The following is a 14,451-nucleotide window of genomic DNA, read 5'->3' on the forward strand; positions in this document are numbered from 1 at the left end:
ATCAGGGACTGTAGTGACAGGACAAGGGGTAACAGGTTAAAACGTAAACAGGGGAAGTTTAGATTGGATATAAGGAGGAAATTCTTTACTGTAAGGGTGGTGAGGCACTGGAATGGGTTGCCCGGGGAAGTTGTGAATGCTCCACCCCTGGCAGTGTTCCAAGGCCAGGTTGGACAGAGCCTTGGGTGACATGGTCTAGAGTGAGGCATCACTGACCATGTCATGGGGATTGAAACTAGATGATCATAAGGTCCTTTCCAACCCTAACTATTCTATGATTCTGTGATGAACAACTGGGAAAGGGAGCCAGCTATTAAGAGGAAGACGGGGGGGGGGGGAAGAGATTTTGGGCCTTCTGATGGAACTCTGGGTAAGTCTTGAGAGCACATAAGGAAGGGGAAAAGACAAATAGTGATACAGTTGGCGTTAGTACTGCCAGGGTTATCCCAGATGGAAGCAGAGGTGAAGGGGTAGCTGCGTAGATAACAGAATCATCAGAGAATCACAGAACAGTTTAGGTTGGAAGGGACCTTAAAGATCAACCAGTTCCAACCCCCTGCCACGGGCAGGGACACCTTCCACCAGACCAGGTTGCTCCAAGCCCCATCCAGTCTGGCCTTGAACACTGCCAGGGATGGGGTAGCCACAGCTTCTCTGGGCACCCTGTGCCAGGGCCTCACCACCCTCACAGGGAAGAACTTCTTCCTCAGATCCCATCTAAACCCTCTCTATGTCATCTTAATGCTGAGGCAGATCGAGTGGAGGCAGGGGAGCAGCTTGGGCCGTCGGCTCTGGGTGGGCTGCCCGCACACGCCTCAAGTGTCCCAGCAGGTTGAACGAAGCCACCTACCCGCCGTGCCCTGCCGGCTTCCGGCTTCGTTCTCCCCGCTCAGTGCCGCCGCTCCGGTGCGATGGGCCGAGCAAGGTCCCCTTACCGCGCCTGCTACCGTCACTGCCGCCTCTTCCACTGCCCTGCACCGGCAGCAGACGGCGCGCCCGAGGGAAGCGGGGCGGCCCCGCTGCTCCCTCCGCTTCCCTCTCTCTCTCCGTCCCTCCCTGCTGCCCGCGCCGCCGCCGCTCCGCGGTGTTCGGGTGCTTGCCCCGCCGCGGGTCACCGCCAACGCCGGCCCGCGCCCGCCCTTCTCCGCGCTGCGCTCCAGCCCGCCCACCCCGGAGCTGGACGCAAGACTGCGGAGCGGGTCTCGCCAAGCGGAGTAGAGGGTGAGATCGCTCGGGCTGACATGCAGTGACATCGCTCTAGTGTTATGGCCAACCTACCGCAGCTTAGCAAGGTTTCACGTATATCTGTGGCAACTGTGTGTGTGCTCGTGGGGATTCAGTAAGAGGTGTGTAAGTTTGCATTTCTACCCGTGCTGACCAGATGAGGTGTCCAGACTCTTAAGTGGGTTGAAAGATGCAACACTGGGCCACAGCTGGTTCTTTTAGCTTTTGAAGATGACATGTACAGTCAGGGGGAGGAAAACATCCTAATGAAAGTAATTCTTAGCAGCTTCAAGAAATTGGAAATGTTGATTTGTGCTTGACAATAAATGTTAAGATAACAGGATGATTGGATCAGGGACAAAAGGAAAAGATGTAAGGAGGCGAAATGTAGCAGAGATGAAAATGGGACAAGGTGATTCTTATGCAGTACTGAGTAGAAGAAAAAAACAAAACAAAATCCAGTTCCATCAGAGGTGAACTTGTGCCCTTGGCCACCAGCATGGTCCAGGAGTGGAAGATGGCCAGATGGAGGAAGAGGTTACATTCGGTGTAAAGACTAGCAGCATTGCTTTACCTGTGCAAAGCAGTCACACTAAACAGAAGACTCCAGAAAACTGGAAGCAGTGAAAAAGACTTCTGCAAAAGATATCAGGCTTCAGAGGAGTCATCTTTATATGAAGGAAGTTGTTGAGAAAAATGAAAAGGCAAATGAAGGAAACAAATATGAAGGCAAGCAGCAGCAACTGAATCAGCAAATGAAGCAAACAGCAACAGTCAGGTAATAATTCAACAAGGAAAGACCGTTGAAGGCAAGCAGTAGAGAATATATCAAAGAAAATAATGCAAACATACCTGAGGTTAGCCTCATTACGATGCTGCCATCAAGTAGTTGTCTGGGAAATGCTTATAGGAGTATGAAAATATTGGGGCTTCAGGAGGAAACAGAATTGAGCAGAAAGGAATAACAAGGAGGCTCTGGGCTGCAAGAGTGTCTAATCACATAGAATCATAGAAGAGTTAGGGTTGGAAAGGACCTTAAGATCAGTAAGTTCCAACCCCCTTCCCATGGACAGAGACACCTCACACTAAATTATGTCATATTACATGAAAGAGAAACCTACGGCTTAGTTTACTAGCCTAAACTTACGTGTAAGGTAGACTGATGTAAATATTCCGTGTAACATTTATGGAAGACCTGCACTCTCTGGAGCAGCAGGCAGAAAACAGGCAGAGTACAGCACAATGCCTAAAATAAAGTTAGACTGCTATGTTTAGGAAGTGAAACCAGCTCCTAGCCAATACCAATAATGAATATTGAGACCAAAGACAGATTGTTAATTGTGCTAAAAAATGTGGTTAAGCCTAAAGTAGTTATTCCAGGTTTATTTATGTCTGAGAGAAAGTGGCACTTACATGGCTATTCATCCCTCTGAGGAAACTTATCTGGATATCTGATAAATAAAAGATTATTTCTCTTCAGTGATTATTACTGGAACCTACAGTGACTAGCTCGGATTCAGGTGTCTAGTTTCTAGCTGTCCGATTTAGAGCGGGTAAATCCTGTCCCTGGCATCCAATTTTTTGCCTAATCTCTGGTTGTAAGAGAAGGTAAGAGAGACAAGGAGATTTGTAGGGTGTCCTGGGGGTCAAGTGATTCCCTGGCAGGAGCTGGAACAGAGGCTGGTGGCCTATTATTGCCCCCCTCCTTTGGGTTTCCAGTGCCTCCAATCCTGTGGGGCTGGTTGTGGGGGATCTAAAACAGGAGCCGAGCCTAGACTATGGTACCCTGGCCTCTCCTGCTTTTTTTGCTCACCATGGCAGGGTTCTCTAGCTTCCAGTGAAGACTGGACTATGCCAAAGACTTGGTCCTCAAGCTGAATGGCATGTTCCCAGGTGTAGTGGAGCCCAGGCTTTCCTCCCCCATCTCCATGTGTCTCAGAGCTGCACTGAAGAAAGGATCTCTGTGTTGTATGCAGGTATCACCTCTGCAGCTTCTCAAATGCCCAGCAAGGGCTGGGAGGAGGGCAAAGTGCTCTGGAAGGAGCTAGATCTGAGCTAACATTGGACACTTAGGGCTGTAAAACACCTGCCAAACCCAAAATACTAAATCATTTCTAGGCAGGTTGCATTTTTAGGTCAGAACATTTTGACACTGGTTCTTTCAACTAAAAAGAAAACCAGTGGTTGCTTTGTTTCTGATTCATTTATGGCAGACAGAAACTGTCAGTGGGGATGGTGGGGAAGGCAGAAGTATCATCCACAGAGGAGAAGGAGATAACTGCTGGAGATAAAAAAATCATTAATTTAATGAAGCAGCAGAGAAGAAAAATAGTAAAAGGCACTGTTTTTAAAGGCCTTTTTTCCTTTTTTTCTTTTTCCTTATTATTTTTCTGTTTTATAAATGCCCCTTCTAATTAGGCTTGACTTCATAGCCTGCAACATGGTTGGGCTTTGAAAACTAACAATGTTTATTCCTAATTACATTTGATTACACATATCTAAAGGCCACTGATGTTTTGGAAGAACTGATCTTGAAATAAATGCACGTGTGCTTGCTCCCTTCTCCTCCTTCCAAGTAACCATAAGGAGATGGACAATCTGACAATGGACCTCCATGCAGGCAAAACTTATCTCGTGAGGCCATCAACACCTCCTGCAATGGTGGGAAAGCCCTGGCAGAGTCCAGATGCAATGTTGAAAATACAGTAATGATAACTCATCTGTGGCTTTACAGGTCAGGAATACCTAATATACATTATATCTTAACTTACATATGTAATAGGATTTGGGGGTTGGAACTTGATGATCTTAAGGTCCTTTCCAACCCTAACTATTCTATGATTTAGAAAAAAAGTAAAGAAGACTGATCAAATGACTGAATTTAAGTTGGATGGCTGGTAAATCTAGTAGTTAGTGTTAAATTACAATGTAGATATAGCTGTTGTCCTGGTTGTGAGGCTTGCTTGTGCCAAAGCTGCTCTTGAGCTGGACAAACAGACCCTTTTCGTGGACTCAGACTTCCAGACTCCCTGTTCCCGGTGGGAGCCTCATTTTCTTCGTACCTGGACAATTCATGGTCCTGTAAATAATGGTTTCAGATTGGACCCTGCAGCCTCTCTTCATCTGATAATGGCAGCAGTGACACAGCAGCATCTTTAGCATAGCTGTAGCATTTAGGGTAATTTATTAGCAGAGACATTAAATGCAATCTCTCTGCAAACAAATGCAAATGCTCTGAGAGCAAGTCTAAGTTTTTCCTTAAATTTATGTGGATTTGGGTTGGGGATAGTCCAATGACTTTGTACCCTTTATAGAGTCCATCCCTCTCTCTTGAGCCTGTCTCTTCTGACAGTGACAAGATTTTTTTTCCAGAAAATGGCTTTTATAATTTTCTGTAATATTTTGAATCCATCTTACCTGAAATACATGTATCTTCCTCAAAGATGCTATTCTTAAAGCTAACATCTCTCAAATGTGTTTTGCTTGCATATGTCCTCTTGAACTATTATTTTCTTGTTTGTTCTTTTTATTGACAGCTATTAAGCTAAAATTATGCATCCACATGGGCTATCAACCTCAGGAGTCCACCATAACCACTCGGTAATTTTACCTGCCTTCATTTAAACTATAATCACACATGAGTATTCTAAGATCATTGCATACAGCATCATATCCATCACATTCACTTGGAGGCTACATATGGGGGTTACTGTCCCTTGAGCCCATCAATATACAACTAAGTGTAGTATAAACTGAACTCCACTTAACACTGTGTGTATCAAATATATCATTTGTCTATATGGCAATGTGAGAGTGGAAGATCTTGGAGAACATCTGAAAACCTTTAATTAACCCTCCTTTTCTTTGAACTGGCCTTCAATTTATCTTGCAGTGATCTTCTTACCCTACTCCACCAGGACCTGCCTTTACCCCACTGAAGCTATACATAACTAGTAAAAAATTTAGGTTCTGGGGTTTCTTCTCTTTTCTACTTTCAAGTCTGTGTTGCAGCTTTTCCAAGGAGTCCAAGCTAGAACTGACATGAAACCAGAAGCACCTTTAATTCCTATCTTAATAGACAGAAAGGGCACCTTTTTCTGGTCTGATAAAGGTTCTGAAGATTTTCTTCTGTATGACTTCCTAGGACAGTTTGATCTCCTGATTAGGAAGCTCCAAACTCCAATGCAAATACTAAGAGATTAATAAAGATTTGACAGAATTGGCTGAGAAAAGCCTCAGGGTAGGAATGAGATAATTATGCCAATGTGGAACTCAGTAATGAAACATATGGGGATGACTGGAAAAATGTGGTCTATTCCACTGGTTTATCAGTCCTTAGTATCAATAAAATAACTCAAATAAGCATAAAGATTTCTCTCTGCTGTCCCAAAGCAGTTTTGTTTTCCTGTTACACTGCACAGCAGACTATTCCTTAAGCTGATTACAAAATAGTCATAAAGCATTATGGTGCTAATGTTCAGCCCTGGTCCAAAAGAGGGCTGAATCCAAGAAACTGAGGTTTATTTTGGCCTTTATATGATCTAGAAGTGCTGGATATGTGGATGTTCCTCCATCCCTAACGTGTCCTAATTCTGTTTCCAGAGCATCCCTTGAGCATGTTGAAGGTCTGATGGGCAAAAGCAGCAACAGTAGTAGTATGAACTGTGCTGTCACCTCATCCCTCCTTCCCTGCATAAGCTGCCTGCTTCTTGAAATGCATACTTTATCCCAGCTGGGGCCCTTGAAAAAATTATGAGGAAGCTGGAAAGCTGGAGAATGGGCCAATGCTATATGCATTTCATGTAATGGGTATTATTTTATGGGAGCTGAATGCATTGCCTGAGTAGTCCTGTGCAAAGGGACAGGAGAGTGCTGCGCTCTCTATTTTTCAGTCCTCTTGGTGCCAAAGCATTGGTGTGATGCTGGAAAAGAACCTTTCCCAGTGTTCTAGGTGTTTAGGACTTGCTAATGTCTGAGCATGTGAATGCATTTTAAAGGTCAGGATATGGAGGCATAGGATAGGGGTGCCTAGGTAGGGTATACTGGGTGTGTGTCTTCAGAAGCTTGTACAAACTACAATGGAACTTGGGCCAGGGGCTCTTGGAGAAGAGTCCACAGCTCCAGGTGAAGCGCAGGAGGTCCCTTTGCAATACACTTTATAGGAAGCTTCCTGGCATCCCATGGAGCTATTTCCAAATTTACCCAGTGCCGGGGTAGCTTGCTAATCCTTGAACAGTTAACTTTCAACCCAGGGGACTAAGAATTCTTCCAAAAGGCCTATGAAAGAGAAAAGTTTTTTGTCAATGCAATTAGAGTCAATATTTAGAGGCTTTTATTGCCTCTTTGCTTCCAAGTGGAAAGTGTACATGAATCTGCACATTTGAAAACACTTGAACACCATTAAACAAGAGCATCTCCTTGTTTTTTTACTTCTCCTTATTGTGTGGCTTTTTTGTTTATTGTTTTTGTTTGTTTGGATTTTTCTTTGAGCTCATTGAAAGGCTCTAATATCCAGCCCCTTTGACCTTCTCTCTGCTTTGATGGGCTGGCTTAGCATAAATTGAATTATTCAAGATAACTACATTGTGTAATTATTTGAAATAAAACCACCTTGCAGAGCTTTGGAGCAGCAGCCTGTAATTCATCTGCTTTTTGAGATACAGAAACTGTTCATCTAATCTCATTTTTTGATACTTGATAGTTAACCTGCCATGCAGCTTATGTTTCCAGATGAGATTTGCTCCCTCTTATGTGCTATAAAGAAGCAGACAAGTTTTCAAGAAAGTCTGGTATAAGTAAAGCAGACCAGTAAATTACACCTGGCTTATAACAATTTTTTGTAATTTTACCATTTGTCTTTGTTTGTTTTTTTTGTTTTTTTTTCTTGGCATGAGAACAATTCCTGTAAAGTGTGTGTCTGTGAAACATAATGAAAGGGAACATCTTCCTGGTGGGGTGGATGCTGTGTCTGCATGTTGCCCTGGGTTAAGCGAAGCATGCTTTGTGAAATGTGCACTGTAAGACTAAGTTCTGCCTCACTTGTCACCTTGAGAGCTGCTGTAGGCTGAAGAGCTTGGAAAAATATGAAGAATGTCTACAGTAGAGTAGGTATGACTTTGTAAAGGAGTTTTAGGTTCCTGTTTGCTTTTTTAGGGATGTTATATTGTGGACAGATAGGATGGGTTGCTACACCCATTTGAAAATCCAAAGTAACTAACTTTAAAATGAGACAAGCAGAAAGTTGGGGCAACAGTTGGACTGGGTGGGGACATGAGCTCAGCAAGGTTATCATTGCATCTGATGTGTTGGTGATCAACTGCTAAAATCTACGGACCAAAGACTGCAGAGATCAGACCTGGCTGGTGTGAGGTCAGGCGAGAAGAAGGGCAGCCAGGGGTGACTGGAAAAAATCTTGTGCTAGTCCATTAGAGCCCTTAACACAGCTGTGTCTGCACAGATGCATTTTTGAGCAGTTTAGCTAAACCCAGAAATCTGAGCAAAGCAAGCTCTGCTGAAAGAACACGCTGCTCGTTGTCACTGCAGCACTGGGGCTCAGTCCATGGACCAACACAGCAGCTGCCTCTAATGTGGCTCAAGTCTAAGGAACAGCAAGGAAGAGGTTGAAAACAGCAGGCCTGCCAGGCTTTGGCAGCTGTAATTCTGGAGGTCTATCCTTGCAGACAGAATTCTCACCTCTGAAACTGCTGACAGTAAGATTTGGCTTGTGAAGTTGCTCTTCCGTACTGGTTCATACCAGCCTCAGTGGAGGAAGCTGGGGGCATGAGAGCACATCATCATCCTCAGGGGAAAGCTCTGAAACTGAGCTGTGGGTGAGGAACATCACCACAAAAGTTAACTTTTTTGCTGAATGAGAGGAAATGAGGAGAATGCAGGAGAAGAAAAATGCAGCCTAAATGTTGGGTAGGTACATCCAGGGACAGGATCACCTGGGTCACATCTGGTCCTTCTCTTCTTTCCCTGAACCTCTCATGTGGGGCACTTGTTGAACACTTAATACTGGGCTAGAAAATGCTGTGCTGTTGACTTCAGCCCTTTGCACTGTGTCAAGTCGTCTTAAAGCTGCCCTTAAGTGCTGACTATTCTCAGCAGCAGCTATTGCCATTTTAAAAGCAACTTCTTTCTAGTGCTGGGCCTATGGAAAGCAACAGGCATCCCCTGAAGAAGCCTCTAACTCCTTGGAGCCACCTTAAATTCTCTGCTGTCTGTCCTACGTGTCCTCCCTGGACATGCATGGAAAAAAAACCCTATTCCTGGACACCCCGAACCCCTAGTCTATAAAGAAAGTTGCTCCTTACCTCAATTAGCTGTGCCGTGGCAGCTCTTGAGCAGGACAAGAAGAGGGAGGAACACCTCAACCAGAAGAAAGGATGCTGCAAGGGTGGATCCCACGCCATCTTCTCTTCCCAGTATATCTCTGACTTCTGTGCTGTAGCCCAAAGCAGGGGAGGTTATGAATAACACAGCCGGCTCTCAGCAGCATTCAGCATTTACCAGAAGCGGTCGCGTGCTGTCCTGGCCATTCTTTATTGCCTTCCTTTCGAACCCAGCAGCCACAGAGCTGACGCCGAGGAGTCATTAATTAATTAGACGGGTGTCACTTACACAGCGCTCTGCTGCTCCTCAAGCTGGGCTTTGTGAAGGAGGGGGGGGATGCAGGGAGCAAAGTCTTGTGCTCAGAGCTCTCACCACTCCCCCAGAGGAAGGCAATCCACTCATTAAGAACCTGACTTGGCACTTTAAATCTTTGGGTTTTTTTCTCCTCTCTCTTTTCTTTTTCCTGCAGCTGCCCGACTGATTCCAGCTCTCTTGCTCTTGTTTTTCTCCTGGCCTGTTAAGAGAATTCCCTTTCCCTAATGAAAAAGGGCTGTAAGCCAAGCTGATTCATCATCAGCATCATAGCTGCCCCATGCTAGCGAGTCCAGCATTACTATAGATGAGTACTTGACATCTTGAGATTTTTAGAAGCATCCTTCAATCCTGAAAGATCGTGTATATGTGTCACTACAGTCTGCAGCTTCACTTGGGGTTGATAGTTGAAGGAAGCTGAAGGCAACTGGGAAGAGCAATATGCATAGGAGGTTGTAGAAGCTAAAACTGCAGGGCCACCACCTCTGGCTCGGTGCTGCTCAACAGGCTCAAGAAAATTTTCTGAATCAGATGGGTAGGGAAAGCACAGCTTGAGGGGTTTGAGGGAGTATGGGACTCTGATCTGGACTGCCCTTCCACCACGAAGCAAACAAAACTTTTGGCCACGGAATGACAAAGAGGATCAGGAGAAGCATGATTAGGTAAAACAAATTTACTATATTGTCTTTGGAATACTACTAGTCTAACCTGAAATACTGTGTTCAGTTTTGGTAGATGTGGACAGGCTGGAGAGGGCCCTCAGAAGGACCACAAAGCTGATCCAAGGACTGAGAAGCTGCATGAGGAAAGGCAGAGAGTTCAGCCTGAAGAAAAGAGGGTTTAGGGAATACCTCATCACCATGTTGCAGTGTTTAAAGGGTGGCTACAAAGAAGAGAGAGACTCCCTTTTTACAAGGAGTCACATGGGAAAGGTGAGGGGTGATGGGCACAAGAGAAAAATTTTTCACAGTGAGAACAACCAACCACTGGAATAATCTCCCCAGGGAAATGGTGACTCCTCAGTGCTGGATACTTGAGATTTGGCTGGACAGGGTGCTGGGCCATCTAGTCTAGGTCTGCTCTACCTAGAGAGGTTGGACCAGGTGATCCTTATGGTCCCTTCTGGCCTGGTATGCTAGGATTCTATGATTCTTCTATACTCATAATTTCTTGTAATGTTCTTTACTGGAGAAGCCTATGATTTTAGATAAGGAAACAAGCAATGATATCTTCTGCTACTGTGTTGTAGCACTTAGAGAAACCTAAGCAAAATTTCAGAAAAAATAGCTCTATTGCAAGTTAATATTTTACAAGCTTAAATAGGTCAGGGCAGCTTGAAGGTTTACATTACTGATTAGGTTGTGAAGGTTAAAGGAGGGTGGAATGGTGCGCGTTGCTCCTTTTTGCAGCAGTTCGGTTCTCTGCCGCTTTTGTGCTCGCTGCAGACTTACATGGTGTGACTGTTAGCTGCTGTGCTCCCACTCATGAGATGATTGGAAACTGTGCCCCGAAAATCTGGGTAAGTTTTAGGTGCGGCAGAAAGGGAATGCGGGATGCTGTGTTATGAACTCCCACCAGAAGACAACAGACGGTGGCAGCATCGAGTCGGGGAATTACGAATCTGCTTCAGAAGTCGTGCAGCTTAGTCTCCTTTTCCAGATGAACATCCAGTCTGTGACTCTGAGACCCTAAGCAGTGGTTCACCAAGCTGGTTTTAATGTTTTTCAGCTTGATTTCTTAAGGAAATGGGGCATGATACTTTGCTTGCCCATCTCCTCCCTCTGCTCTACCTTCTCTCCTCTGGACTTCTAAAACTTTGTTGTTGTTTTAATTCAGCTGAAATTGCCCAAGGGATAAATGTCTGGGAGATACTGAGTTTGCGTGTTTCACTTATTAAAAAGTATGCTTTTGAGTAAAGGATTAAATCAGTTGTAGTGCCCACAGAAGGAATAAGTATAGGATGTGGACAATCCTTGCTGAACACCCGGGGGATCCATACTGGGCAGAGATGCTAAGACCAACCAAGCCATAAAGAGCTTTGTTTTCTGCTTGCATCTTGCCAGACACCAGCAAATGCAACTACAGGGCATAAATCCACAGCAAAGTGGGCTGCCAGTCCTGCTGCTTGTAGGACTGCTGCTTCTTAGAAAACATTGTCTGAGCACAGTAATAGTCTGCTTAAGAGAAGCTTGTGGAAATACACCTGCTGTATCCTGGGTCAAACACAGTTTAAGCTCCCTAAGCCTCTGGGTTGCTATTTCCAGAGTGCAGTTTATAATTAGTGCCTTCCCCACAAGCTGGGAGTTCAGCACTGCTCCCATTCTTTTATTTGTGTGTTCTCAAGAGGTGTGGATTTTTGTGAGTTTTTTTCGAGCAAGTGAGACTATGATTTTCCTGCAGCTGATGGGGAACTCTCTCCTGTCTGTATGCTCATGAACCAGGCCTGCCATGGCACCAAACCGCTGCTGGGATACATTTGTGCCAAGAGCTGTGCAGTAATAGCACAAACAAACCTGACTGTTTTTTTCCCAGCCTCCATATTTCTTATTCTATATATGGGTCACTGATGCAGAGTGCCTCCTTTAGTTTTCAGGGAAAAAGAAAAAAAAAAAAAAAGATAAAGAAAGTAGTAGATTTCTTCAGACTCCAGATCTTTCAGCACTTCATGATTTCATTTCAGCTTCTTTTCTTTGGAGGAATTGAAAATTCCTGGAGTGGGTTAGAGCAGAATCCCCTGATGGGATTTTAAATTATAAGATTTCATGTTGGCCTTCTATTTATTTCAGCTTTCTAAGGGGGTTTTGTTGTTGTTTGGGTTTTTTTTCTTTGTTTGCTTTGTGGGTTTTTTCTTTATCCTTTTTTATGACAAGGAACACAAACGCTTCATATGCAAACATCTACTTCTGATTTGGCAACTTGATCCCTTAAGCTGGATATTTCGTAGTGATCTTTTCCTATATACAGACCTATGAGCAATGACCCGTTACCGGATAAGGTTACTCATAGCCCACACTGCACATGTCGTTACTTACCAATTAGTGGATGACCACCAACCTCTTAGTGAAACCACAGGCACTGTTAAAATTGTCAACTTCCTATTTATAGCTTGTGACTTTTGCATCCTCTTGGGAAATGTGGCTCTTGCTAAATGTGCCACCTCACCAATCGCTGTGGCAGTGGTGTTTCTACATAAAAAGCACGACAATGCCGTTGGGGGGAATGCCACAGTCTTGAACTGCAAGAGGAGAGTTTTCTCAGTGTGGCAGCAAGATCCCTGGGGTCAAACCACTGAAAATGGATGTAGCTTTTGCCTGAGTCATCTTCTCCCCCACCATGGGGCTTCTTTCCTATCTGTCTTCTAGAATGATGGGCAAATGGATGAACCATGGGGGACTTGAGGTCTGGTCTCCCTGGAAATGCACCAAGCATATGAGAGTGAGGAAGTAAGTCTCCTTGCTTTATTCTGGCTTTGTTGGTATTGATATCTTCAGAGAGAAGCTGTGTGTCCCACATGTGCTCATGCTCACTTATGTGCTGTAAACCTGTTTGCAGACACTGTTGATGGAAATCTGAAACTGAACTTCTGTGCACACCACAACTCTGTTACACTGCTCATTCTGCTGGGTTCATGCTGCTTCCCTTCCTCCATGTGCTTCAGAGCACTTTGAAGCTATGATGCTGAGCACTGTGCAGATTTACAGCATTTAGAGAGAAATAACCCTTTGCCATGCAGAATGAATGTTCCTGAATGAGAGGGAATAAGCAATTTGTGGAAGATGCAGTGTCTCCTTTCCTGCTCAAGTGTGGGATCACCTCTGTCCAACCACCCCCAGAATCATCAGTACCCTCCAGCAATCACTTTCAGGCTTTCTCTGCTTTCCTTGCTCTTCCCCCAGAGCAGCGAGTTCTCAAGCCCATGTGCTTGCCTGCTCTCATACATGTTTGGAGATTTCTAAGGAGACACGACACCAGATCCCCACCTCTCTTCAGCCCAACCACAAGCCAAGAGAGGCCATCCCTAGGGTAGGAGAGGATATTTGGGAGACAGGAGAGGGGCAAAACCAGGAGAAGGGAGGAACAGACCTTCGTAAATACCTTTGGCTGCAGTTTAATCCCTAGACCATGGTGAAATGTTTTTTCCCTTCATTTTTGCAGATACCCTTTTGATATTTGAAGGTTGCCCTCTTACCCTGTGGACTGTGGCTATGAAACCTCCTTTGTGGAAGACTGGAGGCTGCATTTGTTTTCAGCTGGCTCCATCATAACTTGCCTGCTTTGTGCACCCCAAAAGCACAACAGGCTTTCCCACAGAGCTGGAGGCAAACTCAGGAGCATCCCTAACTCTTGCCTATGGGGAGCAGCAGCCACATCACCCATCCATGGCTGCTGTTTCCCTTTAAATTCTCTAAAAGCCATTCAAGTGTTGAGTTGCTCACTGAAATTTAATGTGGAGGCTGGCCAAGCGGTGGCAGCCTGCCAGGGGTTTCCATGTCTACCAAGAATGTTTTGCAGTGCACCTTGGGAGAGGAACATTACTTCCTTGATTCTTTTTTTTTCCTCCCTCCCCTTAAAGTGAGTAAATAAAGCAGCTGAAAAGTTAGAGCAGGGAGCTTTCATCACCAGCTCCCCTTTCCATTTACATGGCTACATATCCTGGCTGACAGCTCAACCCATGGTAAGATGGACTTTTTGCTCAGGCGGGGCTCAGCTGCTGGGAAATGCTACTAAACTGCTGTTGAAGTGGTCTCATGACAGACTGTAGTCCTATGGCAAAAGATTTGGCTCTGTGCTATGATGAAAATCAGGTGGTTACAGCTTTGGAAATGGAGTCATATTCAGTGTGTGACAGTGTCTTTCACTAAAGTTTATTGCTTGGGTATTTTGTAGGGTTAGAAAAGGATGCATCTATATTTAAGATGCAGGACAGTTCGGGGAGGCTGTGAGTTCAGCAAAATACTACCATCTGTGCCTCTGTAAAACAGGAATGTTGCTCATTTCCTTGCTTGCATCGAGGCAAATATTCACAAATCTTTACTGGTGCTGATACTGCATATGCTGTGGGAGTGGGGTATAATGGTGAGATTCACCGTAACGCTGTGGGACAAGGTGTTTTTGTTTCTCCAGCACCATGTCGCCAGGCAGCTGAGCTCTTCATGTAGCCAATGTGCCTTGTGGTTGCAGGTGGCTTCAAGCCCAGTGGGACAGGGCTTTGCTATCCCCACTTAGCTGCTAAAGGGAGAGGTTGGACACATTCAGTGTGATGCTGTGGGAAGGTGGCTCAAAGGCAAGGAGAGGGCCACCAATCTCATGTGGCTGCAAAAAGAAGGTAATCTTCTCCTGGTGTGCTCTGTCTCCAGGAACACCGTTGTGCCCACTCACCACTGCTTTTACAGCAAAGTTCTATGCTGCTATCTCAGTTGGGGATTTGGGAACTGAGAGGGTCAGGAATAGGGGGAAGACTGGGTCAAAACTTGCTCTGCACAGAGTTGCTTATGTGCTGGCTGGCCCTTGTCATTTTCTCCCACACTGCCTGTGTTTGAGGAGAACCTTTCCCAGCCCTCTCAAATCAAATGGTGTCTT

At 45.1% G+C, this 14,451-nt stretch overlaps 2 protein-coding genes across 2 annotated transcripts in view; one reads left to right on the forward strand and one right to left on the reverse strand.

Annotated features, from left to right (window-relative positions):
• The window catches only part of TMIE (transmembrane inner ear), a 34,537-nt gene extending 25,556 nt beyond the window's left edge, over positions 1 to 8,981 (reverse strand). Inside the window, exon 1 of the mRNA XM_061474422.1 lies at positions 8,541 to 8,981. Coding sequence (XP_061330406.1) covers positions 8,541 to 8,639 — 99 coding nt within the window. The 5' untranslated portion in view covers positions 8,640 to 8,981. The remainder of the gene's footprint in view (positions 1 to 8,540) is intronic.
• A 4,408-nt stretch (positions 8,982 to 13,389) lies between these two features.
• ALS2CL (ALS2 C-terminal like) overlaps positions 13,390 to 14,451 on the forward strand; it is a 47,292-nt gene continuing 46,230 nt past the window's right edge. The window contains exon 1 of the mRNA XM_061474403.1: positions 13,390 to 13,546. Within this exon, the coding sequence (XP_061330387.1) occupies positions 13,544 to 13,546 (3 nt within the window). The 5' untranslated portion in view covers positions 13,390 to 13,543. The remainder of the gene's footprint in view (positions 13,547 to 14,451) is intronic.

The sequence above is a fragment of the Pezoporus flaviventris genome, unplaced genomic scaffold (genome assembly GCF_033815535.1).
Source record: "Pezoporus flaviventris isolate CSIRO_AGI_PZ_B2104156 unplaced genomic scaffold, CSIRO_AGI_Pfla_v1 ptg000079l, whole genome shotgun sequence".
NCBI classification, from domain to species: domain Eukaryota; kingdom Metazoa; phylum Chordata; class Aves; order Psittaciformes; family Psittacidae; genus Pezoporus; species Pezoporus flaviventris.